At 47.4% G+C, this 27929-nt stretch overlaps 1 protein-coding gene across 1 annotated transcript in view; it reads right to left on the bottom strand.

Moving 5' to 3' along the window:
* The window catches only part of SYT12 (synaptotagmin 12), a 72179-nt gene that overhangs the window by 20599 nt on the left and 23651 nt on the right, over positions 1 to 27929 (bottom strand). Inside the window, exon 4 of the mRNA XM_090032336.1 lies at positions 25420 to 25812. Within this exon, the coding sequence (XP_089888462.1) occupies positions 25420 to 25812 (393 nt within the window). The remainder of the gene's footprint in view (positions 1 to 25419; positions 25813 to 27929) is intronic.

Raw genomic sequence — 27929 nt, 5'->3', positions numbered from 1 at the left:
ACATGAGCAAGACACCGGAGCTGCAGCAGGCCTCCTGGCTCACCAGCCTACTAACTCCACTGAACCGAGAGAAAACAGAGGTGTGACCCCCTAATCAACCAGGGTGGGTTGGATATAAGTGAGTGGATAAAAGGGAATTCATCTGAAAACCTTGAGGGTGAAAAACAAAGCTGGAAAACCAATGAGATACGTTTTTTAGAAACAATGAAAGGACTTTTTTTACCGGCTTGTCAGTATTACAGAACTGGTCCTTCCCACTCCAGCTTCATAGAAACATTGTGGGAGGGCCCTCAGATCTTGTTCAACCACCTGCTCAGTGCGGGAGCATCCCTGACAAAATCATCCCAGCCAAGTGTTTTGTCTAACCCAGTGGTTCTCAATCATTTTGGACTCCAGGCACCTTTCCACAACTATTGTGCATTGAGTGGAACTCAGTTTCAAAACTAATTTACGGATTACAGTGCTTGCTTCCTTGAAGAGGGGCCTGGGAATAGAGATGGGGGATCGTCTAGGCAGGGACAAGTCTAAGCCTGAACTTATTTGCTAACGCCTCACTTATCCTCACATCACAGAGCACTCTTCAAAAGATCAGGGGGGCACCCCAGGGTGCCCCAGCACCATAGTCGAGAATCACATCCTGCTCTTAAAAATTCCCAGGGATAGAGATTCCACACACTCTCTAGGTAATCTTTTCCTGCACTTTACCAATCTCAAAGTTAGAAAGTTCTTCTTAATATGTAACCTAAATCTCCCCTGGTGCAATTTCAGCTCATTACTTCTTGCCTTGTCCCCTCCAGCTACAGAGAACAATTATCTGCCATCCTCTTTATACAAACCCTATTTCTATTTGAAAACTATTATCAAATTCCCTCATCAGTGTTCTGTAGACTAAATAGCCCCAGTTTTTTCCGTCATTACTCTCATGTCATGTTCTCCAGACCTCTAATAATTTTTGCTGCTCTCCTTTGAACTCGTTCCAATTTGTCCATGTCTTAAAGTGCAGAGCCCAAAGCTGGATGAGATACACTGGGGAAGGCCTCACCTGTGTCAAACAGCGCAAAAGAATCACCCCTAGAAACTTGCAAGTAACGTTAAAAATGTAAGAACATAAATGGGTCAGAACAATGGCCCCTCTCACCAAACATCCTGTCTCCAACAGTGGAAGGGGTAGATAGTGAAGTGATCTATCCCCTATTCAATGCCCTTCCTGGCATCCACCATTATTATTTTAGAGATGCCAACGGAAATATCACAAAGTATTCTATTCAAGAGCCATTAATAGATCGATCATCCATTAATTTGTCTAGTCTCTTTTTTGAACCTGGCTATGCTCTCTGTCTCTAACACTTCCTATAGCAATGAATTCTACAAGTTAATGTGCTGCATAAAAAAAAAAATACTCTCTTGTAAGTTTTAAACATGTCTCCTGCTAATTTCAGTGGGTTCCCCCTCGTTCTAGTATTCTGGGACTTGTTCATGAACAACAGCTTCCTGTTCACTTGATCCACACCCTTCATGATTTTATAGACCTCTATCATAATCCCTGTCAGCCTTCTCCTTTCCAAACTGAAGAGTCGTAGCATTTTTAGTCTCTCCTAGTATTGCAACTGCTCCATGCCCCAATCATTTTGGTTGCCCTTCTCTGTACCTTTTTAAATTATACTACATCCTTTTTGAGATGTGGAGGCCAGACTTGCACACAGAATTTAAGATGCAGACGCACCATGGTTTTGTATAATGGTATGATATTCTCCCATTTTGTTTTCAGTTCCCTTCTTTAATCGGTATGTCTACACATGCAATTAATTTGAAGTAGGCTTACTGCACAGTGAAAATACTGCGCAGTAAACCTTCTGGGGAGCACTTCTACATATGCTCCCTCTTGGGAGCAGATTTGCTTCCAATGGGAGCAGCTTGGAAAGGATTGCTCCCACCCTGCTCTACCCCCCTGCAACATTCAGGGAAAGCTCCAGGCTCCCTCTGTGTGCTAGCCCAGGGTCTGGCAGGGAACACCGGGCCAGGAGACAACCACCTCCTGGCCCTGTACACCTCGGAAGGGGTCCTGATGTGGATGGAGCAGGAGAACTACAGTTGCAGAGCTCTACCTACCCATGCACATGGGGACAAGCTCTGTGCTCAATGGGGCTTCCTTGTGGCTGGCCAGGACCTGTCTCTGCCTGGGAGAGGTCCCAGCCAGCTCCAGGCTGCACTCCTCCTCCACAGCTGTTTCCCAGCCTTGTGCCCCAGTCAGGCAATTGGGGCATGGGGCTGGGAAAGAGCTGTGGGGGAGAGGCTGGGTAGGGAACTCTCCCCAGGCAGGGAGCTCCTGGCTCCAGCTCCACAATCACAGCAGGGGCTGGAAGCTGCCTGCTGCTGGGGCAAGGGGACATTGTCCCAGCCCAGACTCTGCCAACAGAGCCCACCCCAGCAGCAGCCAGCTCTGAGGGCAGACAGCAATCTCCTGCCCCCTGCTGCCCTGCTGACTGGGAGCAAACTTGCTCCCAACTAGCCATCCACACATGCATTACTGTGCAGTAACTACTCCACAGTTCATTTGCTACCTGGATTTGCAGGTAGAAAATGAACTGTGGAGTAGACCAGTTTACGGTGCAGTAAGCATCTGCACATGTAGACAGTGATGCTTACTGCACAGTAAATTGGTCTACTGAGCAGTAAAGCATCTTGTGTAGATGTACCCAATGATGCTGAACACTTCATTGACTTTTGATCATCACTCCACACTGAGTTGTTTTTTGAACTACTGCCTACAGTGACTCTAAGGCCCCTTTCCTGAATCGTAACAGCTAGTTCAAAAGCTAGCTTCATATACATATAGTTGAGGTTATTTTTCCCCTGGCGCATTACCTTGCATTTGTCGACGTGGAAGGTCGTCTGCAATTTTTGCTCATATTAACACTTGCCAGTATGCTATTTGCTTTTTTTTTCCCCCAACACTGTCACACTGTTGACTCATATTTAGCTTGCTGTCCACTATAAATATATATTTAGTCTACAGAGTTATTATATAGTCTAGAGAAGAGAAGACTGAGGGGGGATTTAATAGCAGTCTTCAGCTACCAGAAGGGTGGTTGCAAAGAGGTTGGAGCCAGACTGTTCTCAGTGGTGGCAGGTGACAGAACAATGAACAAAGGTCTCAAGTTGCAGCAAGGGAAGTTTAGGTTAGGTATCAGGGAAAATTGTCTTACTAGGAGGGTAGAAAAACACTGGAACAGGTTACCCAGAGAGGTGGTGGAAGCTCCATCCTTGGAGGTTATTAAGACTGGGCTAGACAAAGTCTCAGCTGGGATGATATACTTGGGGAAGATCCTGTTTTGAGCAGGGGGTTGGACTAAATGACCTCCTGAGGTCCATTTCAACCCTCATTTCCTATGATTTTGTGATAGCTTCTAGACCCTTTTCTGAAGTACTGCAGCCTAGCCAGTTTGCATTTGTAGATCGAATTGTTCCATCATAAGTGCAGGACTTTGCACTTATTTTTATTGAATTTCATTCAGTTACTTTCAGGTAATTTTTCCAGTGTATCAAAGTCATTTTGACTCCTAATCACATCCTCCAAAGCAGTAGTGCCCAACCTTTCCAGCCTGATGAGCTATGCCATGTCTGTCTACAAACTGGATCCAGTTCATGGGCCCAATCCAGCACACAGCGCTGACCCAACCAGGACCTGATGCAGCTATGTGGAAACAGCCCAGTAATGACCTGATCCCACTTGGCTGCCTTGGGCTCCAGCCCCAGGCATCTGGATTTGGCCCAGCTGGGCTGTTGCCATATAGTTGCATTAGGCCCCAGCCATCTCCAGGTGGTCAATGTGTCTGATTCCTCTGCATGGGGCTGGCCTGGTTGGGGGCAATCCAGCCATGTGGGGCTTGAAATTTATCAGCGGGGGAGTCGTGGCAATGTTAGTTGTCACCCCCTCCCATTGCCAAATTTCCCAACCCATGTGGGGATCCATGGGCTAGATTACATGACTCCGTGGGCCAGGCGCTGAGAGCCCTTGCTCCAAAGTGTCTGGTACACCGCTAAGTTTGGTGCCACCTAAAAATGTACTAAGCGTGCACTCACTTCCATCCTCTAAGATATTGACCAGTACCAGAGTGGGAACAGAGCTCTGGGGAACCTACTTGATATCTCTTCCCAATTAGACATTGACCCATTGATGACTATTTTTAAGCATGCTTATCTTTTCAGTTATGTGCCTACCTTCCTGTAGTTTATCTAGACCATCTTTCTGTAGATTCCTTGTGAGAAAGTTGTGGGAGAGAGTGTCAATTGCCTTGCCAAAGCCAAGGTACATCACATCCATCTTCTTAACCCCATCACCTTGTCGTAGAAGGAAATAGGATTTGTAAGCCACAATGTGCCCTTGACAAATCCATATTGGCTGTGCCTTATCTTGTTCTCCTTTAGGTGCTTAGAAATTGTTCCATGGTGACCGATATTGAGCATTATATTCATGCTTTTTCAAGCTTCTGGAGCCTTACCTGACCTCCATGAATTCTCAAAGACAATAGACAACAGCTCTGCAATTACTGGAGCCAGTTCCTTGAGTATTGTAGGATGGATTTCACCCAGCCCTGCTGCTTTGAAAACATCCATTATCTATGTAAACATTAACCAGTTCTTTCCAGACTTTGGAAGGATTATCTCTTCCCCTACTGGTGCTGCTAATTATGCCTATTCTCTGACAGCTGACTGTTTTTGTGAAGACTGAAGTAAAAATGACATTAAATACATCACCCCTCTTGATATCATCCATTATTAGCTCTCCCTCCCCTTTCAGTGGTGATGGGGTAGCCAACCTGTGACATGGGTGCCACAAATAGTGCAGGTAGCCCCTGTATGTAGCATGCAATATACTGGGGAAAGGATAGGCAACACAGTGGCAGACAGAGCAGGAAGCAAAAAGCAAAGCAACAAATCAGGCAGGGACCACAGAGAAGAAACAGAAAGCAGAGCAGCAGATTAGGCAGGGTGTATAGGCCTGGAAGCAGAGAGCAAAGCAGCAGCTAATGTAGGGGAAGGGGATTGAAGTGCTACCTGGGGAAGGTACAGGGCTTATTTGTGGCACACCTGACAAAAAAGTTGGCTTCCACTCCAGTAAGAGACCTACAATTTCCTCAGTCTCCCTTTTGCTTCCAACTTATTTTTTGTTGTCCTTCCTGCCCCTTTTTGGCTGTATCTTAGTTTGTGCCTTGGCCTTCCTGACTTTGTCCCTACCTGTCCATACTGTACCCCTATGCTCATCCTTAAAAACACTGCCAAGTTTCCTATCTTTGAAGCACTGGCATGTACAAGATAGATACATTAATTTTACAACAGCATCTCTACACTTTTCTGAACCCTTTAAAAGGTTCAATGTAGGTTTCAGCTCAAGCTCAAGGGGCTCCTCAGTCTATCTGATCTGGTCCCCCATCTGCAAGGTGAAAGGCAGACTTCAGTAATCCTCCAGTGAAGTCAATGTATCTTCAGGTGGGGCCCACAGGATATGTCCAGGCAAATCCCAGAAACAATTTTGTTTCAACAGCATGGCATTGTTGTCCATTATGTCTTTCAGCAGGACAGTGAAAAAGCAGCTCCTTCCTATTGTTTTCCTATCCCATTCAGAGCCCAAACACCTGCAAATGTTAATATCATAACAGACAACTGCAGCAGCACAGGGAAATGCTCCCTGCTATGCCTTTGCACTGTCATCAGCGGTCCTTTCATTAGCTTCTCTCCAGCTGACTCCTAATTTCCTCTGCCTCAATTAGAAAAGCAGGAGGAGCTGCACACACTGGGGCTGGGATTGTGTCAGTTCTGAGCAGAGAGGCCTGGGTAGCGTCTAAAGGAGAGAACGGCCATAATGCCCTAAGCAGGGTGGCAGGGTAGTGTCCTGGCTACACTAGAAAACAGGCTGCATCTGAAACTAATGGGCATTTCCCTGTGCTGAAGGTATTGAGCCAACCCAAATATTTCCATCCCCCCTGCAGTTTCAGTTGCATTAATCCTCCCACTTCCATTGTGGAAGGCTGATGCATTCAAACAAGGCCAAGCATGCAGCTGGGTGTGGGGTAAAGTCTAATTAGGGCTGAGGAAAGTGTTCAGGGTTGGCTGGTGCTGCAGAAACGTGAGGGATTTATCTGGGTGTGGACCAGCTGGGAAATCCTGAAAAAGACAATTAGAGGCCTGACTCTAGCTGCTTAAATGGAGTCAGAGTCTTTTCCACCACCCATTCCAGAAAGTGCAGCATCCTTGATTACAACTCAAAATGGCTCTGTCACTGGTGGAGAACAGAGCCCATTATCTGTCCCTTTCATGCCTTTATTTATCAACCTTAAATTAAAAATGCATGGGGGCTTGGTGCTTCTGAGTGCAAGATTTCATAGACATCAGGGCTGGAAGGGACCTTGGGAGATCATCGAGTCCAGCCCCCTGCCCAAAGGGCAGGAAGTCAGCTGGGGTCATAGGATCCCAGCAAGATAAGCATCCAATTTGCTCTTGAAGGTGTTCAATGTAGGTGCTTGAACCACTTCCGCTGGCAGGCTGTTCCAGACCTCAGGGGCTCGGACAGTAAAGAAATTCTTCCTTATGTCCAGCCTGAAACGGTCTTGCAGGAGTTTGTGACCATTCGACCTAGTCATCCCTTGGGGTGCTCTGGTGAACAAATGTTCCCCCAGATCCTGGTGGTCACCCCTGATAAACTTATAGGTGGCCATCAGATCACCCCTGAGCCTGCGCTTTTCCAGGCTAAAGAGTCCCATGTCTCTCAGAGGGTTAAGAGCACAAGCAAAGGCAGGCACTGTGCAAACTCCTCCCCCCCCCCCCCACAGTGTGGTCCATGTCAGTCTGGCCTCATTGCAGCATGCCCTGCTATTCAAGTCCTGAACCCCAGCACAGTCATGTCTAGGCATCTCCTTCCTCCTTGGCAGTGCCCTGTGCTGCCAACCACTTCCCTGCTCAACTCCTCCAATGAACCGCCTTCCTGCCTGGCAGAACCCTCTGCTATTCCAGCTGTGGTCTACAGCTGGGCTGGCACAGCTGGGTTCTTACCTGCGTGTCCAGTGCCTTGCACAATGAGGTCCTCATGCCCACAGGAGTGTCTATATGTGGCTATGGTCCAAACTCATTATTATTATTATTATTATTGCCGTGGTTATCACAGCATCAAGGATAATAGAATTTAAATTAGACAATGTATTCTTACACCAGTTCAGCAATTACATGGGTTAATGTGATTGCTATTGTGTGCACCAGCTATGTAACATAAACCTCGTGCAAAGACAGGGAACAGCTTTACTTTCTGCAAACAGCAGTTATCCAGAGACTGGTTAGAATTGGTATAAATCCTTGGAGGGGACAGGCCTTTTCTCTTCCTGAAGCCTGGGGAAAGTAAAACATTGTTCCTTGGTGCACAGCCCAAAAGGAAATGTTCCTTTCCATTCTCACTCTTCTGTGCTGACACTCCCTTCCCAGTGATGCCTATGTACAAGGCCCAGTCATCATCTCCCTTTCTGAACAAGCCATGTGCTGACCTGACAAGATGCACTATGATTTTATTATGTTACTCCGCCATGGGGCCGCCCTACCTGAGATCAAGGCTCTATGAGTTGGCCAGGCACATAATGCCATCTAAATTAGCAAGAGAGAAAAGAAGCATTATCAGATGTGGAACTGAAGCACAGGATAATTAAGTGATTTGGCCAACACCATATGGGGACTCTGTGGCAGGGCTGGTAACTGAAAACACATCATTCGAGTCCTAAGAACTTTCTGACTATGAAGGTGGTCAAGCATTGGAACAGGTTACCTAGAGAGGGCGTGGAGGCTCTACTTTCCTATGTCCCATGATCCTAAGCCAGTGTCCTACATACAAAGCTATGCACCTCCTGGTCAATTCAATGCGAACTCAGCTGGACTGGGCACTGGAACATTGAGGCTAGCATCCTTCATTTGATGACATTTGCAGTAAAAATCACAAGAAAAAACACTGCTTCAACTCCTGAGCTGCCTCACAGCAGTTGGGGGAAGAATGTACCTCGACTGTCCTCTACTGGATGGGGTTGAGACTGGTCTAAATATATGCCATCGCACTCAGTAGCACATGGAAGTTATCCTATAAGCTTTTTAGGTAGGGTCCTTTTGGGTCAGGACTTTACAGTCTATCATTGAAATGGCTGGAAGTGCTGAGCAGTCTGTAGCACACTGACAGCTGCATGCAGCCCAGATTGGTTGTGGACTTGTTACAGCTGTATCATGTTGAAAGGAGCTGTTGGCTGGTGAAATATTGATCCAAAGCTGCGGAGGTGCCAACTTCCTTCAGACTCACTGGAAGGTGCAATGAAGCTCCTTTATATATTGGAGATAACTGTAAGCACTGGAAAGGCTGCCTAAGGCACCTGGCAGGCAGGAGCTGGGAGGCAGAGGAATTCCCCTGATCATGAACCTGAAGGCTAGGATTTTGGCAATGCCGCTCTTATGTATTAGAAGATGAAAGCCTGGGGAAGCAGAAAGAAAGGGGTTCTGGAGCAGACCCAGGGCGTTTCTAAGTGTGGAGCTTACCTGCTGTCACTGCTTCTTGCTGTTGTTCAGGAAAATAAGACTTTGCATGTAAACCAGCAGGAACCAAGCTCACATCAGCCATTTCTCCTCCCAACAGAATTAACCCTGAATACTGGCTCGCTGCTCAGGTGCAGCAGGCAGGAGGATCTACCTGGAGCAGGCAGCCTTAGTGGCAATCTGCAGCTGTGAAGCAATGCTGCACTTGAAAAAGGTACTGGGGCTTACCCCCAGGGTACAATAGGAGATGGTTGAGTGTTAAAAATACCACTGATTCAGTAACACTAGGGAAGGTACAATCTTTTCCAGTCACCTTTCATTTTTTATGTATCCACGCCCTATTTCTCTGCCTCAAATCCAGAAGAACAAACAAAGCGATTCCACCATGTACAGGAACAACTCCTATCTCCAAAGAGTTCAAAGACAGTTCTCGTTCCCAAGAGAGACAGAGAAATCTCCTTCCCTTAGTTCCTTGCCCTACTTTTTTCCAAGGAGTTCCTCTCTAATGAGGGCTTGAGTGCTCAAAGCTGTCATTCAAAGCATCTTCACATCTCCACTTGCACTGGCTCCTTTGGCACAGCGACATAAGCCTTGCGGGGCACTTGTATATGCCAGAGTTAACCCTGAGAATATGCATTTAAAATGGAGTGGGTATTAAAAATTCACCATTTCAGCAGCAAGCCACATTTAGAGAGAGAGAGAGAGAGAGAGAGACTAAGGATTGCTTGCTTAATGCTGATGTGTGCGCTACACTGTCACGGTGGAGAAGGGAAAGGAGGTTCAGAGCTACTCAGAACCGACACAGATGCCAGCCTACTATTCACACTGATGTTGAACCTTTCTGGAAGGGCATAAAGCATTCAAATTACCCTCCCCTTCTGCCCCTGCTATTCTACATGTCCTAGTCATGGACAATGTGGAAGCACTGAAGAAGGCGGCTTTCACTGACAGCTCAACCAGAGTGGGGAAGGGAAGTAACAGGACAGCAAGCAGGTGCAAAGACTGGAGGAGGAGGGGAACCCAAGTGAGCTGTGGTGCTGGACATGGCCTCAGAAGAGGAAGGAGTTGGAGGTGGAAGGTAGAGTATGAAGTCTTGGGCCTCTCAGGGTTGGGCATCCTAGACACAGAGCCTGGGCAGGGCTCAGTCTGTGAAGCACTTGTCCTGCTCAGCCAGTTGGACCAGGACACAGTAAAGCAGAGTGTTTGCAAGTAGCACAAAGCCCTGGATGGTCACTAAACATGCTGAAAGGGAGAAACTTCCCATGTAACACCCCAGAGGTTGCTTCTGTGAATCTTGAGAGGGAGCCTGCTCTTATGATCTGTTCTACAGACCCAACATCTTCTTGGCCTCAGCCAGAAGGAGGAGGTCATGTTATAACAAGCAGCCAGTGGTCCCCTGATAGTTTATATGCAACTCTTGGGCCCCATTGGGTCTGGTCGGGCCATGTTGTTTCTAACAGCTGACCACACAGGAAATACTGTAATTCATCTGGACAAACTCAGGCACCAAATGTCTCTCATCACTGCCCAGTATACCAAAGAAGAAGTGGTTCCTGATAAGCAAGAGTAACCAAGCTCTAATATGAGCTGAACAGAAGCTTGCCTGACCACATTTATTGTCTCAAGCATTGAAAAATCAAGTCAGGCTCTGCCCAAATGTTATGAGTCCCAGGATAAGATTCCCAGAGCTAAATGCACTAATGTTTGTGGGTATTTTTTAACTAAACACTTCCTCTGTTTACAAGACTGTAACTCCATCCACAACCCAATGGGCGTAGTCCTGCACAAGGCTGAGCTACTGCAAAAACTGACTGACCTCTGTGGGAGAAGAGCAAGCTCAGCTTGGTTTTGGGAATAGTTGCAAAGAACCTTAAACATAAATTTTTGTCCTAGAAACAACAGGGGGCAGATACTACCCCAAAGCATTAGCAATAAGAAGGTTGAGCTGTCAGAGGAAGAAACAAAGAAGTGAGCAGGAGTAGGGAGGGGAAGCCCCTTACTGTAAAAAAAATAAATAAATAAGAAAAGGGGGGGGCTGTTTTAGCAGGGACCACTTATGTACACCTTTCATCGCCTACTAGTAGAAGTCATCACGGCTCCTTGAACTGCCCAGCCAAAGCTTCTGAGAAGTAACTGGGTCAGTGTTTTTAAAATCATGTGAAACATGGCTACATGCTCCTGTCCATGCAATAGCATAAGTAAGGGCGGGGGGGGTGGGGCAGACAACGATGATGACTGGATAAGCAGTCCTGGTCACTGCTTTAAACTGGTGCATGCAGTAGGGGATGGGGGAGCCTCCTTATCACCAGCTACACTGTGGGGAGCAGCACGAGACTGATATCAGGGAGCCTTTTCCCAGCATCAGACCCCCTCCCCAGCTGCAGGTGCCCCCCAGACTGGCAGGTGGCAGCTGCATAATTGGGGTCAGAGGAATTTTATGCCCTGTTCTCAAAATCACGTGACCCGCCACGCACCTTTGTCATATCAGGTTGCACGATTTGGGGAATAGGACATAAAATTCCTCAGACCCCAACCACATGGCTGCCTTAACATCTGCGAGCAGCCGTGGACATTAAGTCCAGAAGCAATCATTATGATCCTCTGTAGTATGACCTCCTGTCTGGCACTCTTCACATAACTTTGCCCACTGAACCAAGGCCAGTAATTTGGGGAGAGTGAAAGAGCCTAAAGACAATCACATCTGCGGCATAAGCATGAACAAAAGCTTCTAAAACAGGCCTGGGAATATTTTGTTCAGCGTTGTTCTCCCTAGGAGTAGAAAAGACTTTCATACATGTGCCACTTTGCAGATCATGCTGACTAGATTTTGCAGGAGACCAAAAAGCCGGCAGTGTACCTGAATGCACGCGACAGTCGTAGCTTAGAGCAGGCGAAAGCCAGAATTCTTGTTCCAGGGAAAATTCCAAAAAAGTAATAGTAACAACAACAGATATTGCTACTATTATTATAATTATAAAATTCCTTCCAGTTTGGAACGAGAAGTGGAAATGTCCCCATGAAATGAAAACCCTGAAATAATTGGAACATATCTTTTAAGAATTCTGGGACACTTTTGAACCTGGGACCCCAAGCTTCAAACTCCTAACTTAGCATGGTTCCTACAGGTTTAGGTTCCCTATCCATGGTCTGCCTGAATGAATCTAGATGTCCCCAGAGCCGTAGCCAACTGGGAGGCCAGGGGCTTTGGAGCTGGGGCTGCCAGCTCCACCTCAGGCAGCCTTGAAGTGCTGAAAGGTCAGGTTCAAACTCGAAGAGCTTGGGGCTCCAGCCTCCCAGGTTTGCTGCAAGGAGCCTGGTCACATAGAGCACTATCTTTGTGCCACCCTGGGAGTGCCACCAAGGAGCGTGCTCCTGCCCCGCCAGCTGCAGTTTCCCAGAAATAAGGTAACATTGTTGCCTTAGAACAGCACTGAGTGTGTGCCCCAGTACTGCTTAGGCTTCTGCCTCAGGTATGCTTAGCGTGGCTACATTGCCTCCCTTCTGGGATTTTGCCTGCACAAACTGGGAAGGGAGATGGGGACATGTACAATTCCCAGGTATGGGCCACTATGGCCATGCATACTTTTCCTGAAATTTCCCAGTATTTCCAGGCTTCTGAAATCATGGGAGGAAGCCTGAAGTTACTCAGAGATTCCCTGAAAACTGCCCCCAGGCTGGGGACCTGGGGGCTGCCAGAGTCCTTGCCCCAGAACTAGGGCCTGTGACCCTGACAACCCCAGTGAGACCCAGGTTTCTCATGTCCCTGATCCTACAGTAGGAAACCTTGGGAGCTGTGGCTCACAGCAAGGTCTGGGGGGGCTTCCAAGGTCCCTGCCATGGGAGGCTCCTACTCTGTATCAGTGAATCTGGAAGAGATTTCATGATGGGCCTGCCACAGAGCTGTGAATGCTCCTGCCTTTGGCAGATACGCAGGGTGAGGCTGCCCCAGAGCCATAGGTCCTGCAAGCCCACTTTTCTCAGCTGCCCCTGAGGCAAGCTCACAGGGAACAAGGCAGGTTTCAAATGGGGTCCTGCCTGCGTTTGGCAGACGTGCTTCCGTAAAACATTTCTGTTCCTACAAATTGCTAGTTCTTTACAAGAACATTTCCCTGGGGAAAATCCCTGCCCAGCTTTCACAGAGATAGTAAATAATACAGGGCCCCATCACTGGCACACAAGAATACACAAAATTGTTCAGACCTTTCTAAAGCTGCTGTTCTGCAATGCAAATGTTTTCCAGGTTACATAGCTCTTAATCCTGAAGCCCTGGAGCAGTTCAAGAAACCCAGTCTTGTGCAATTTCAAATCTCTACTTCCACAGGGCGTGAGGACAAGGTACATTTTGCAGGCTTCTGTGCTAAATTAGAGAGGCTGTTGTGCTAATGTGAGTAGGAAGGACAGGAGATGCTTAGGAAGAGGAGGAGAGGCAGCAGAAGTCAAGCAAATGAAGACGCTAGTCTTGCCCTGGGTTGGGGCAAGGGTAGAAGCTGCCCACTATAGATGGCTACACCAAACACAGCCCCTTACAATGTCAATTTTATACACACACACAAAATTAGGACATTGAAATTTCTGGTTCCCACAGCAACCACAGCGCCCTGACTCTGCTGTAGAGAAACTCTCCCCACTAACCAAGCATCCGCAGCCTCTGAAAGCGCATTTACACAGAGCAAGGGCATAACACCTCCCCTGCTAATAAATGAGGCTGTCTCTCAGTTGTGGAAGTGAACATACTGCAGATCACACCAATTTTGGCCTCTCTGGGCTTCTTGAGAGGTTTCCAAGGCACCCAGTATGCTCAGGGCTGCCAAACAGACAGGCTGCATGGCAGCAGGTGACCTGAGCTATCTGTCAGAGTATGCAAGCTGGCAAAGCCAGTGTGGCAGGGCATCATCGATGTACTGGATCCCAGTGAAATGCCATGGCAGACATTCTGTGGAAGTGGTGGGAAGGAGTGGGGAAGCAGTCAGCCATCACACAGCCCTCCTCACAGAGAGAACAAAGTATGTGCTCATGACTTCCCTCCACTTCTTCTTTCCCCATGTGATGACTTTTTGCTGACTCATTGATGGTACGGGCATGGGATGGAGGGGGTCAGGGATTCATGGATGTTAGGGTTGGAAGGGACCTCAGTAGGCCATCAAGTCTGACCCCATGCTTGGGCAGGAAAGAGCGCTGGGGTCAGATGACCCCAGCTAGGTGCTTGTCCGTAAAGTGGGGAGGGTCAAAGCACTACACCATCTCCAGCAGTCAGGGCAAGGAGGAAACCCAAAGAAACCAAATGTAATAACCAGTGCCCCGTTCTCCAAATGCCACCACTTGGAGGCCCTGTATCTAAGTAGCTCTGACACATCTTCTATCTCAGCGCCTTGCTGCTTCTTGGAGCCAAGCAGGGGTGCTGAGATCCCGCAGGTCAGACTATGCACACCTAGGCATGTGGCTGTCCTAATGTCCTCCCTGTGACTTCACTCAGATACATGCCTCTGAGCATGCCTCACTCTGTCCCATGGGATTGCAACCCATTGTTAGGCCCTGATCCTCCACCTGTGAATAGACAGACACATAAATCACAACAATTTCAGCAGGGCTCTGTACAGGTGCTGTAGTATGGTCAGAGAAGAAACAGAGCTCAAAGGCACCTCCAGTGGTCATCTAATCCAGCCTCCAGGATCAAGGCAGAAGCATCCTTTTCTAAACCAATCCAAGTACATGTTTGTCTAACCAGCAGTCAAAAACCTCCAATGATGGAGGTACCAAAAGAATTTTAAAAATGATGGGATTTGGTTTGAAAATCAGTTTAACAAGAATTACTTTCAGGATCTTTGTTTGGTAACTGAACTTTTAGGATGTGTGGGCTGTATTTTCCTCCTTTTCTCTTCTATCATGAGGCACAGAATCTTACTTCTTTTTAAAACAAAAAAATTGAGGTTCCCATGTAAGCACATGAATCCAGGAGCTGAAATTTGACATTGTGAGCTTCAGATTTGACAAGACTAGGAAAAATCAATTAAATAATTCTAGTCTTAGGTAAATGCTGCCTAACATCCCAATGCATAGTGTTTCCCCACAGAACATAAGCAAATCCCAGTGAAACTACCAGGTGACTGATTCCCTGCAGAGAAGAATAAGCTCTCTGAAGTGATTGCATTGTGTCCATGGCAGGATGATCACTGTAAAAATGTGTGTGGTCTGCACAGTTCTTTGGTTAAATGGAACTATATAAATGTTAGTTATTATTTTTAAAAAGACTGCAGAGCACTAAAAGGAAAGAAACTAATGTGTCTTTATTACTTGTCTCAGGATAGTAAAAAAGGATAAATTGTGCTAGTGAATTATAAATAGAGTTGATAAATAATAAATAACTACAGAGCATAAATAAGGAGAGTCTGGTTTTGCCCTGAAAAATTATTCATAAAAGGGCACTGTCAAATATTTTAAAGATAGTATTTTATATTTGCTGGAATGTTTCTTACAATCTGCACTTACAACCTGCTTCTTTATTAAGACCATTTTTCCTGCTTATTCTGCTGCTCTTGTTTACTGAGTTTCCAGGCAAACAAATTGAATAGGTCAGAGTCAAGGTTGAAGATATACAGCAATTAGTTCCAAGCAGCATTACATACGTAACTCTATGGTTGTAAGAGAAAACTCAAACCAGCAACTGTTGCAGAGACAGGGAATTTGGAAGTAAAAATCACCTTAACTCTGACTCTGTGTCCGTGTCTCTGCCTCAAATGGACCCCAGTACCTCATCAGTGAAGCTGGTCAGAAAGTTGAGGAAAATAGAATTAAGTAAGATACTTAATGAAATAATGTTTTTTAACATTAATGAAATAATGGTTTTTTAAATGGTGGCATTCTTTCCAGCTCCACAATTTCTTAACACCTCTGGTCAGAGGTGGGGCACAAACTTCACCTCACTGACTCCTAATGAATAGGTAGGCATTGTATGGTAAGGGTAAATAGAGAAAGAGGATCCATTTTCAGGAGGGAACCCCAAGTGGTGCCCATAAGGCTGGCCCTGCCTGCAGCCAGTCCTAGGTGAGAGGACAGAGTAACGGTGTGCAGGAGGGATGAGTGAGGTACTGCGGGATAGGGTGGTATCCAGGCTCAGATGGTAAGGGGATTTGCTTACTTTTTGAGCCTCATCTACAGCCAACCAATACGCATATTAAGGCTCCCTTTGATTTCAGTGGACTTTGGGCAGAATCCAGCTGACTCGGAGACAACACTCTGGGAGGTTTTGTGTGAACTGGACAAACTTCCCCTGATTGAAAATGCATAACCATTACTATCTGGTTGCACTTGTAAGATGATTTTTTTTTGAATGAATGAATAAAACCTTGGCATGGTGTTTCCACTGACAGGGTCAGCCATCAACGTACAACAAGGCTTCATATAACATTTGTGGTTACAAACTGTGACAGCGAATAACTCTAGAGCCCAACCACTTATTTTGCCTCAAGTGCTCCCATGCTTCTCATTGGGGATGCCCAAAGCAAGCCAATCTGGAGCGTCCAACCAGAGAAACCAAACCCTTCCATCCCTTTTCCAGAAACAGACAAAACTCTCCAGTTTCACCATCTCCAAGGAGCCTTGCTCAATTAACCTCATGAGCTTGCAAACAAACCCACAACAAAGCAAAACCTATGCCAGCCAAAGAAACCCAAGCAGTTAATGAAGATGAATGAGGACTTTGGGGTGAAAAGCACCTCTTTTGTGGAGGGAGTCCCTCCTTTTCCATGGCCTTGTGACAAGCTATTTAATAGAATTCATAGATTTTGTTGGAATCTGACAGGGCTGCACTGTGAAAACTTCTTCTATGGCCTCAAACTTGTGGTGCACCTTAGCATCTGCACCACCCCAAAGACTTTACAGGCCATATTTTCCAGCACTTGGCACTTATAATTTACACCAGATTTTCAAAAAAGCTTGTGAAGTTGGGTCTGCCCCCAACTGATCATTTAGAAATCTTGGTGCTCCACTGTCCTTATCCTGTGGCTAATTAAAAGGAAGGGAATTCTGTTGCAGAGGCAAGGTTTAGGAAGGGAAAAGTTTGCAAAAGTGTACAGCTCAATCCAGGCTCTCTTTGAAAATATCTGAACCTTCTAGCCTTGGCTCATGCGTGTGCAACTAAATACACATCAAGGCAAAAAGATGTGACTAGATCGGCATTGCTGCGCACATGTGGAATAAGCTTGCATTGTACTTTGAGCTGCTGAGAGAGAACTGCCACCTGCATGATACCAAGAGGGATCAGAGGCTGGAGGAGTGCCTCATTTCCAAGAAGGCATACAGCTTCTCATGTAGTTTCCTCAGATTTTTGTCATCATATTTGCTGCGTTTCAAGTCCAAGCTCAAGTCAGTTTATTCAGGAATGCAGCAGACAAATTATCTGAATCTTCCAGCCTGCTTATGCTGAAAGCTGGCAGCCACATTCAACCTAAAGGGGTTGCTGGATGGGACAGGCAGAAGCAACCATGTACAGTGTGGGAGAAAGAGAATGGCTGGGTCTTGATACAGCTGCGTGCCTCTACCTTGTGAGCTGACTAGATAGACAGCTACCCCCACTTTCTCATCATGAATGATCTTCGCAGAACCAAAGGTCAATGGATCTAAGCACTGCTCTGAGTTCAGAGCTAAGATACTTTTTGACATTGCTAGAAACCATCAAACCACCAGTAGTTCCCCTTGTGTTCCTACTTAAAAAACCCTCCTCAACCACTGTGAGACAAGTAGCGTGCTGAGATCATTGATCACCAGACTGAGCTGTGCCACATTGTTTCCCGTGTCTTTCTAGTTCTGTGTACCCATACTTGGTCTCTTCTTACTCTTGGATTATTTGATCTTTGGGACATGGCCCATCTCTGTAGTCTGGGTTTGTACAGCACCAAGCACAGTAGATATCCTGGGTTTTGAGGCACTACAGCAATCTAAATAGTGCAACAATAGCATATCAGATACAAATATCTCAAACTTTGCTTGCTATACTGTTGATAGAAGACATGTATAGGTTCGTAGAATTTAAAGCCAGGTTGGAATCAGATCACTTAGTCCACCTGTAAGGATAACACAGACCTTTACATCTCATCTACTGTCCCCTGCACTGGGATCAAAAAGCAGTAGTTTTCAACCTTTTTTCATTTGTGGACACCTACAAAATTTTATATGGAGGTGCAGATCCCTTTGAATTGGAAGTGTGCATATTCACATACTTTCAATTAATTATAGTCATTTCTTGCAGACCCCCTTAGACATAGTCTGCAGACCCCCAGGAGTCAATGGACCACAGGTTGAACACCGGTTTGAAGTGTAGCATCTTCCAGAAGGGTATTCATCCTGGATTAGAGGGGGAGAATCCCGCACTGCATCTGGAACTTTGTTCAAGTGGTCACCAATCTCACTATTACATATTTGTACCTTAGTTCCAATATGCATTTTCTGGCTTCAGCTTCCAAACCCTTGCTTCTTGCTGAGCTTCTCTCTGCCAGATCAAAGCACCCTTTAATTTTTGTTTCTCCCCAAAAAGGTGTTTATATTATTACTAGGTCTCCCTTTTTAGTCTCCCACTTTTTCTCTCCAATTTTTCATCTTTGATGCTTCTTTTTCAGTCCTTCAAACTCTGCATTCCATCTGCTTTGTCGTTCTATTATCTTTCATCTCAGCTAGGATTCCAGGCCAGTGTTACCCCTACTGCAAGCTCTACTTTTAGCAAAATGCTGATGCCCATGATTAAGCAGGAAAACAGTTCCACTGACTTTCATTAGAACAACTTCCCTTCCTGCTCCTTTTCTCCCCTCCATTTGACGCTCTGCCATGAAGCAAAGCTGCACCCAGACCCAGCCCTCTTCACCCAGCTTTGCCCCAGAGAAAGCACATAGACTTTTTCCATTCAGGGGCCACCTCCTGGTAAAGACAGCCCATCCAAACAGCTGTATGAGCTTATGGGCAGATTTGTCTCTCACTGGATGGAGGGTGAAATGTCCCCGTGGCACTCAGAGCCATCTAGATATCATAAACTGCCCTGCAGAGGTGGGATGGAAGGCTTAAATCAATAAGAGGGATTAGATCCCAGCTCATGTTCCCAGCTCCCTGCATTCTCCCCTTGGCTAAACAATAGGAAAGCTCACTCTCCCCTCATTCTCACTTGCAATCAACACATCCTGCAAATCTCATTAATCTTGAGATGTCAAGAGAAGATTCTCTCACACATCATTAGCATTGAGTAGTGCATCATCCCTGGGAGGCAGGTTGAGAGCAGCACACCCATTTTGAAGATGAAAAAAACTGAGTAGCAGAGAAGAGAAAAGTGACTTGTCTTTAAGGCCAAAAACTCAGTACCAAAGCTGGGAAACAAATCCAGACATCCCGACTCCCCAACCCAGCTGCCCTAAGCATTAGACAGCATCTCTTGGAAGTTTAGCAGAATGCTTTGCAGGCCTCCTAGAAGTGCACACCAGCTTCTCATCCCTAGAGAAGGGATTTAAACCAGCTCTGTCCAGCATCTTTTATGTTTTATGAGTCAGACTGAATGGTTTGCATTAACATTAACACTTTGAAAGGTGACGTCATGGGCAACTCCCAAGGAAGATGCTTCTGATTTACAACTGGGTCAATCAGGAACCTTTCATCCACTTCCAATGTCTGTTACTTACTGTGGGGGAGGCTTGAAAGATGCAGTGCTATGTAGAGGCAGTGCCACCAGTGCCATTAGTCCCTCAGATCCCAAGCAACTGCTCTGAGCTGATATACAGGATGCACCAAGCTGCCTTGCACCTATATCCTATCTCAGTAGTTTTCAACCTTTTTTCATTTGTGGACCCATAAAAAAATTTTAAATGGAGGTGTGGACCCCTTAAACATACTCTGCAAACCCCCAGGGTCCATGGGCCAAAGGATGAAAACCACTGTCCTATCATTGCAGCATGGCAGGAGCTGCATCCAACTGCTCATCAAAATCAGCACAAGTCTATTCTGTTGATTGCAATGAGTATTACCTTAGGCTTACAGTCAACGAAGAGGTGAATGCAACCGAGTGGGCTTTTGGACCAAATTGTCAGTGCCAGTAATGTTATAATGGCTAGGCAAGTAGGTCTTGCCTTGCCTCTTGGATGTCTTCAAGAGGAGACTAGATAGACACCTGGCTGGGGTCATATGACCTGGTACAGCTTTATGAGCACTCATGGTGCTCTGGTGTGGTGCCAGAGGACTGGAAGAGGGCTAATGTGGTTCCCATTTTCAAAAAAGGGAAAAAGGAGGACACAGGCAACTATAGGCCAGTTAGTCTTATCTTGATCCTGGGTAAGCTTTTTGAGATAATTATTCTGGCGCATGTCCACGAGGGGCCAGCAGGGGAGATTATGCTTAGGAGCAACCAACACGGGTTCATTAGTAGCAGGTCCTGTCAGACCAACCTGGTGGCCTTCTATGACCAGGTCACCAAATCCTTAGATGCAGGGGTAGCAGTGGACGTAGTTTTTCTGGACTTCCGGAAGGCCTTCGACACTGTCTCTCACCCTGTTCTCTGGGGGACTGTGGTGTCGATGCCTACACAGTCAGATGGGTCGCCAACTGGCTGGAGGGCCGCACCCAGACACAAGGTCAACCCGGTGCTAACTCCGCGGCCCTTGAGCCAGCAATGCAGCCCGCAGGACCTCTGCACGGGTCACCGGGGCGAAGCCGGAATCGTGCCCGGGCTCCTGGAACTCTCACCCAGCCTCGCCGCCGGCGTGGTCCCCCTGTGGAGCTCCAGGTTGACATACACTCGCGGGGGGCTGCCCGGGCCCCTGCCGCCTCGGCCCAGGGCGCCCGCTCCCGGGGTAGCAGGGGGAGCTGGGCCCGCCCCGCGCGGCTGTCTGTGGCAACACAGAGCTGCCTGCGGGGGCCTCGGGCCTACACTCCTACCCCCCAGGAATGACGCGTGCCCGCGGGCACATGGGGGCCTCGGCGAGGCTCATGGCAAGGAAGGGAGCACGCGGCGAGGAAGGGGAAGGGCCGGCTGCTCGAACCTCTCAGCCACCACGGACGCCCGCCTGCGGCTGCGGCGGCCGATGCCACGCGCCCCGCCGCCGCGCGCCCCAGGGCCCCTTTCCTGCCCCTGCTCAGCCAGGGCAGTGGTGGATGGGTCATTTTTCAACCTGGAGGGATGTGGGCAGTGGGGTCCCGCAGGGCTCGGTCCTCGGACCCGCATTGTTCAACATCTTCATCAGTGACTTGGACGAGGGGGTAAAAAGCACCCTGTTCAAATTTGCTGATGACTCTAAGATGTGGGGGGATGTGGGCACTCTAGAAAGGAGGAATAGGCTGCAATTGGACCTAGACAGATTACAGGGGTGGCTGGACGAGAATAGGATGGGATTCAACACCGACAAGTGCAAGGTGCTGCACCTGGGGAGGAACAACCGGCACCATACCTACAGGTCGGGGAACTCCCCTCTTGTCAGCACGGAGGCGGAAAAGGATCTTGGGGTTATCATTGATGCCAAGATGAACATGGGCTGCCAATGTGGGGACACGGTCAGGAAGGCCAACCGCACCTTGTCATGCATCCACAGATGCATCTCGAGCAGGTCCAAGGAGGTGATCCTCCCCCTCTATGTGGCGCTGGTCAGGCCACAGCTGGAGTACTGCGTCCAGTTCTGGGTGCCGCACTTCAAGAGGAATGTGGACAGCATGGAGAGGGTCCAGAAGAGGGCTGCTCGCATGATCAGGGGACAGCAGGGCAGGTCCAGCCCTACGAGGAGAGGCTGCGGGACCTGAACCTGTTCAGCCTCTGCAAGAGAAGGCTGAGGGGGGATCTAGTGGCTTGTTACAAACTAGTCAGAGGGGACCAGTAGGCACTGGGGGTGTCCCTGTTTCCCTGAGCACTGCCAGGAGTGACCAGGAATAACGGCCATAAGTTGCTAGAGAGTAGGTTTAGACTAGACATTAAAAGGCGCTACTTCACGGTCAGGGCGGCTAGGGTCTGGAACCAACTTCCAAGAGAAGTGGTGCTGGCCCCTCCCCTGGGGGACTTTAAGAGGAGGCTAGATGAACACCTTAATGGGGTCATTTGACCCGAGTACTTTTTCCTGCCATGGCAGGGGGTTGGACTTGATGATCTGCTCAGGTCCCTTCCAATGCTACTAACTATGAAACTATGACCTCAGCGCTCTTCCCTGCCTGGGGCAGGGGGTTGGACACGATGATCCTTCGTGGTCCCTTCCGACTCTACAATCTATGAATCTGTGAAAGTAGAGCATGCACCTCTGGCACTGCCTAAGCTGGGGAGCTCTGGAATGAAGCTCCTACTCCCCATCTCTCCCTCCCTCCTCCTGAGACTTCTCTATGCAGGCTACCCACTTAGATGACATGAATTTGTCCCCAACAGTAAGTGCCTCTGAAGACATTCCCTGTTCATGGAAGCATGTGAGACATGGCATTTGCTCACATAGGCCAGAGGCTGAATGTAGGGGAGTGACAGGCAGCCTGCTTTCCAATCTATGCTGCTGGAGCACTCCATGTTCTCAAAGGCCTGGCTGCAGCAAATACCAGGTGGCCCAGCAGAGTCATCACCAGTAGCAGGTCAGCTGCCTTCAGCTGCCCTGCATTTCAGAACTGGAGCTGGAAGGCAAAGGCAAAGTGTCAGAGCCAGCCTCAGGAGTGGGTGACATGGGCTTCATGGTCAGGAGGCACCACACACACACAGCAGTACTCTCCCCTCACCCCACCTTGCCTCAGCCAGAGACAGGAGGAGCACTGCCCAGCCCACTCCAGCCCTCTGTTTCCAGCCACTGCTCAGGAGGAGCCAGGCCAGGCAGTGCAGGTGGTACTGCCTTCCTGCTGCACTACGCCCCACACTCCTGCCCACCCGCCTCTGCCTGCAGCAGCACCACTGACTTGGGGGAAGGGAACTGTGTTGGGGTGGTGCCAAAATACAAATTCACCCAGGGCACCATTTTCCCTAAGGCCAGCTCTGCACTGTGTTCACATGCACTTGGGAAATACCAAGACCTGGCCCAATCTCTACAGCAACCCTTGTCATAGTCCTCACACTGGGCCGTCTTCTGGGTTACAGCCCCTGGCAGATTTCCTCCTCTCTTCTCTGTCAAGTGGCCATTTTAACACTGTCAATTGAAATCTAATAGTAGGTAATTTCCATCCCTCATTCTAATTACAGTAGCTTGGCCATTGCGGCATACAATTGTCTCCTGTGGGTAGTGACTATTGTTAGTACTATGGCAGCACCCAGGAATCTCAAAGAAGATCAAGGCCTCTTTGTGTTGGGTGCAGTATGAGTGTGCATGCAGACACACACACACGTATGTGTGTGCGCACGTTCCAGGCCCTGAAGAGTTTACAACACAGAGACAAGAGCAAAGAAATCCCATTTCCATGCTAATGGGCACAGAGCAACTTGCTTTCAAATCACATGCAGTCAGGAAAGGAACTCAGATCCCCTTTGGCTCAAGCTGGTATCCAACTTCAGTCAGATTAAACACTGCTGGATGACTCTTAAACAAGAGTGACATCAATTATTTTTTACCCCTCCCATAGCCCATAATAGCCCTGGAGCAATCTGACCTGCACACTGCTCTTGGAAGCAGAGACAGCGTAGCTGACTTTCTGGATGGATAGATACTAATGCAAGTGTCCCAACTTTGATTGATGGAGAGTACTCTCCAGATATTTTAATCCTTGTGCATTGTCTTAATAGGAAGGAAAGTGCTGCTAGAGGAGTCGAGCAGAGTGTGCCCAGTATCTGCTCTATAAACGTGAGCCCCCAACACAAACAGATCAGATTCTCAGTTCCCAGGGAAGCACCATCTGGTTTTGGATAGCTGCCACTTAAAAGGCATGCATCCAGTGCTGGAAGCTGTCACAGAAACAAATGTTTATTTGTCACAAGAAGGAACCAAATCTGGATATTGCGCGGGTGTCAATTCCAGTCTCAGTTTCTGATGGGGAAGGGCCTGGGCATTTCTGCCTGCTTGGACAGTGAAACTTCAATCGACCAAAAGGTGGTTGGGGCAGCAGAGGAGGCTATGAGGCTTTTCTTATAAGCAGAGGCATAAATAACAAGTTTTGCACCCTGGGCAAAACCCTTGTACCCTGAGTGGAGAGGGTTCCTCAAGTGACAGAAAGTGATGGGGGAGGAGGGTGAAAGGATGAAGCCAGTCAGTCTTACCTGCCCTGGGGACTCAAAGACCCAGTGGCTGCTGCTACATTGCTATTTGCCCATCCCCAGCTGCTACTGCTTGGTATGGGGCTGCTGGTGCTGAGGCAATGAGATGGGGCACTGTAATAGAGACTAAGTCAGTACCCAGGGCTGGCGCCTCACTTGCTCATCCCTAGTTATGATCCTGCATGTGAGTCAGGAATGACAGTTCCAGACACCTTCATTGCAGTGCAAAGGTCTGAGTGCAATGAGAACTAGAGAGCAACGAATCTCTTGCTGATTCAGCTGTTGGCTAGACGGTTACATCACGGATACAGCTAGAACCCTGCTGGGGCAGGGGCCTTTGGCTGCCATCACTAAGGAGACCACTTGTGGCCTCTTACCTCATTTAGTGATAACTTCTGCCAAGTTTTCTGCCATCTTTTCTGGAAGAACCATCTCCCATAATGACATGGCCACGAAGGTCAGCTCAGAGTAAAGAGAAAGACTATTAACCCCATGAGTAAAACGCCTGGAGACACTGACTCACTTGTTTCATGGAGACAAGGCACCCATGTCCAAGGAGACATAGAAACATGCACAAGAAGTTAGCTGCACCCCTGAATAAAACAGCATGAAACTGGTATCTTTTATGCTGTATAGCATGGCACTGAATGCAAATCCATTTCTGCTCCAGCAGACATATAGTCTCAGAATGACCCACAGGATGCACATTTCTACCAAACCAGCAGTTCTGAAATGAAGAGCCTTTTTGCAGTGAGCGTCAGTGACAGCCACCAATGCAGAACCATGACCTCACTCCCAGCTGGGTAAAATTGTTGCGTGCATGACTCCAAAATGTACATTTCTTCATAACTTTCATTCGAGATAGATCCATTTGGGTTATGCTACTGGGAATTAAGATGGGGACAATATGATTCTGTGTTTGGTGAACCCCATTGCCATCAAGCTTTGTGGAGGGCTTCACCCTGGACTTAGAACCTATCCCCATTCAACAAGAAATAACACTGAATTATGTCATGGTTACCCACCCTGTCCTCCCTTTTCCCTGTTCTGTGGGGTTGCTCGAGGGCTGTGGTACATCCCTCCCCCACAGATGTCCAGCACTGTGCTTGTGCTCCACAAATATAGAGGAAAGCAACTGCAGGTGTTCCAAGCACTATACCCCAAGGCTGTAAACCAGCTAGTCATTTCCAATAATCCCTCTACTAACTGCCTCCAAACATTGTGCTTCTGGCAAGGTCCCTGGGTATGTCTGCTCAACTAGTCTTGCTCACACCCCCCAAACCCAGGAATGTGCTGGTGGACCCACTCTCAAGAGTCTCAAGAGTGACCACAGCGGGTTACCCTTGAAGAGGATTCACTGGCACATTTCCAGGTTTGTCGCATGCAAGTGGGAGCAGGTGGGTGAGAATATCCTTGCTGAAATGGTGTAAACATACCCCCAGATACCTGGCTTCTGTGACCACTCCTCAGAACACATGCTAAGCCTATTCTAGCCCAGCTGAACTAGCCTCTTCCAAGCAGGAAAGAGGAGCCCTTAGAGACTCACTCAGATTTTTCTCCTGAATGCCCAGACAATCCATGACCAAACTGTGCACCTAGTGCTTCAGAGGTCTAGTTCAACATCAACCATAATAGCTCTTGTACATGATGCACACTGCTCAAGACATGCATACACATTGCAAGAGATGGTAGAGGCTTACCCTGGAGATGCCAACGATTTGCTCATCTGGAACCAAGCTGATACGCACAAAGCAAGACTCAAAGTTGACATCCTCTTTCTCCATGAGGTCTTTGCCTTGCAGCAGCGTGACATGCAGGGTGTTGGAGTGCACGTCGTACTCCATGTTGACTTCCACCTGGCCCACAGTGAAATCTTGGCCAAAATTATTCCCTATGGAGGAGATGGAGCTAAGCGAGTCGGTGGACACTGACTTCTTCAGGGGTCCATATGGAGCCAGCTCCAGATCTTTGTTCATCAGTTCCAAGGTCCCCAGCTCATTGATATTCTCAAAGGTGTCATCCATCTTCAGGCTGGGTTTGCGGACCGGGGATGTCCTTTCCGCTGCCTTTCGAATGTTCGAGGTTACACCTCTCTGCAGACAGAGGATAGGATAGAAGAGCCACTCAGGTTTGATTAGCCTGTGCATTTCTGAATGATTTACTATTACAGTGCATGTGAAGCACATGACACAAGGGACCCAAATACATAACTGCTATCAGAAATAAAGATAGCTGCCCAGTAATAATATCTACAGCATCAGACAGTGAGATAACCTTCCCAGAGCAAACGGAGGAAGAAGGCCCTTTGCGTATATCACTTAGGAGAGACCAGATGAAACAGTGAAATGTATACCATATGCATGAAACTTGAAAGAAGGTCATATTTTGGGAGGGGAGGCTAAATTGATAAGGGACCAAAGGGCTGTGCTCAGTACAAACAGTGAAGCCAAGCGTGTAACACTGGCCATTTCAGATGTTTAATAAGTATGTTTTCTTCCCTGCCTGCTGCCAGCTTCACCACATATTGCTAATGAATCCTTGTCAGGCAAAACCCTACCAGGAAACTGAGGTAACAAGAACTAGAGGTCCCAAGGGATGTTTATGCATTCCTGTTTTCTAAAAATATTGGGACCTTTTAAGAGAAATGGTCAGATATTTTGCTTAGCTTCCCCAAAAGACTGTGCAGTTCACTTCCAACTAGCACTGCAGAGTTGCATCCCATGTGTCCCTTGCTACTTCAGTACAGGTCCTTTCCATCCTTACCTTCTATCCCTTGCTTATCTACCAGTTATCTTGCCCCCACCCCCGTGTCCTTCCTTCTTGTTCCTTTCCTAGGAAACAGCTAATTTGCACATGTCCTGTCCTCAAAAAGGCTCAAGTTCTCTGTGGCAGCATGAGACTTTTAAGAAGCTTTCAGAGGACAAGTAGTTTGAGAACCAAGACGGAAAAGGTATTTGGGAAGAACAAAGATGATTAGTGGTACAGAGAGGCTTCTGTGTGAGAACAGACTAAAGAGGCGAGGCCTAGACATATTAGAAAAGAGACACTTGCGCATGATAAGAGTTTGCCAAATACTAAATGGTGAAAAGAAAGTAAATAGGGATTTATTATTTATTATCTCTAACAATACAATAACAAGAACTAGGGATCAAAAATGCAACTAGTAGGTAGTGAGTTTAAAACTAACAAAAGGAAGCTCTTTTTCTCCTAGTGTGTAATTAAAGTGTGGAACTCGTTGCCATCAGACGTGGAGCCGACAATTGAGCCAGTTTCACAAAGCAATTGGACAAATTTTTAGAGGAAAGGTACATGCATCACTATTGAGCATGAAAATTAGAGATACAGCCTCTGAATCAAAACTCCCTTAAATGCAGGAGGCTGCAAGTGAGAGAGGAACAACAGAAAAAAAACCCTGGTCATACCCTGTTCACTTTCCCTTTCAGCATCCACTCTCTGACACTGTGTGATGCAGGCTACTGGACAAGATGGGCAGATGGTCTGCCCCCCGTATGACCCCGTATAAATGGCAGGTCTTACATTCTTAAGAAAGGAAAAATGAGAGGAGGAGGGTGCAACTGTAATAGGCCAGCATAGCAGGACAGAGCTGGCAAGAAGCATGAACCACCAGATGGTTAAAAATAGCTCCCTGCGGCTGCTGCGATGCAGTTTTCAACACAGAGTGCTTTTTATATCACTCCTGGCTAGGCTGGGTTTGAACATGAGAGCCAAGGGGCTGAGCCAGGCCTGTTTTACATGGTTGCCCTCACAAAAGGTCAGGAATGATAGATAAAGCTGATCCAAATGTCGGGGCATGTGTATGCTGTCACCTAAACTAGATTTTCTAGTTTTTTGCGTTCGTTCCCTCTCTCTCGTTTAGACTCTGGACTCTCTAGAGCAGGGACTCTCTTATTAAGTGCGCTTATAATGACTAATAGTCATCTTGGAGCATCTAGGCACTCCATTAAAAACAACCACCGTCATGAACATTTGAATGAAAAAAATTCTCATTAATCAAAAACTACTGCCACACACAATTCCCCAAATCTGTCATTTCTCAGGGAAATATTTCATTTTTGTACAGTGTTTCAGATGGAGACTACGAATGGAAACCTTCACCTTCCATTTGTTCTCTGATGTGTGGTTTAGCATTTTACAGTGTCAGTTTTGACAGATTGATTCAGTATTATACATTTTAAAATATTTTTTCCCA

Source organism: Crocodylus siamensis, chromosome 2 (genome assembly GCF_052110815.1).
Source record: "Crocodylus siamensis isolate JL-2025a chromosome 2, ASM5211081v1, whole genome shotgun sequence".
Classification (NCBI taxonomy): Eukaryota; Metazoa; Chordata; order Crocodylia; family Crocodylidae; genus Crocodylus; species Crocodylus siamensis.
Note: the sequence above shows the minus strand (reverse complement) of the source record. Positions and strands in the feature narration are given on the sequence as shown.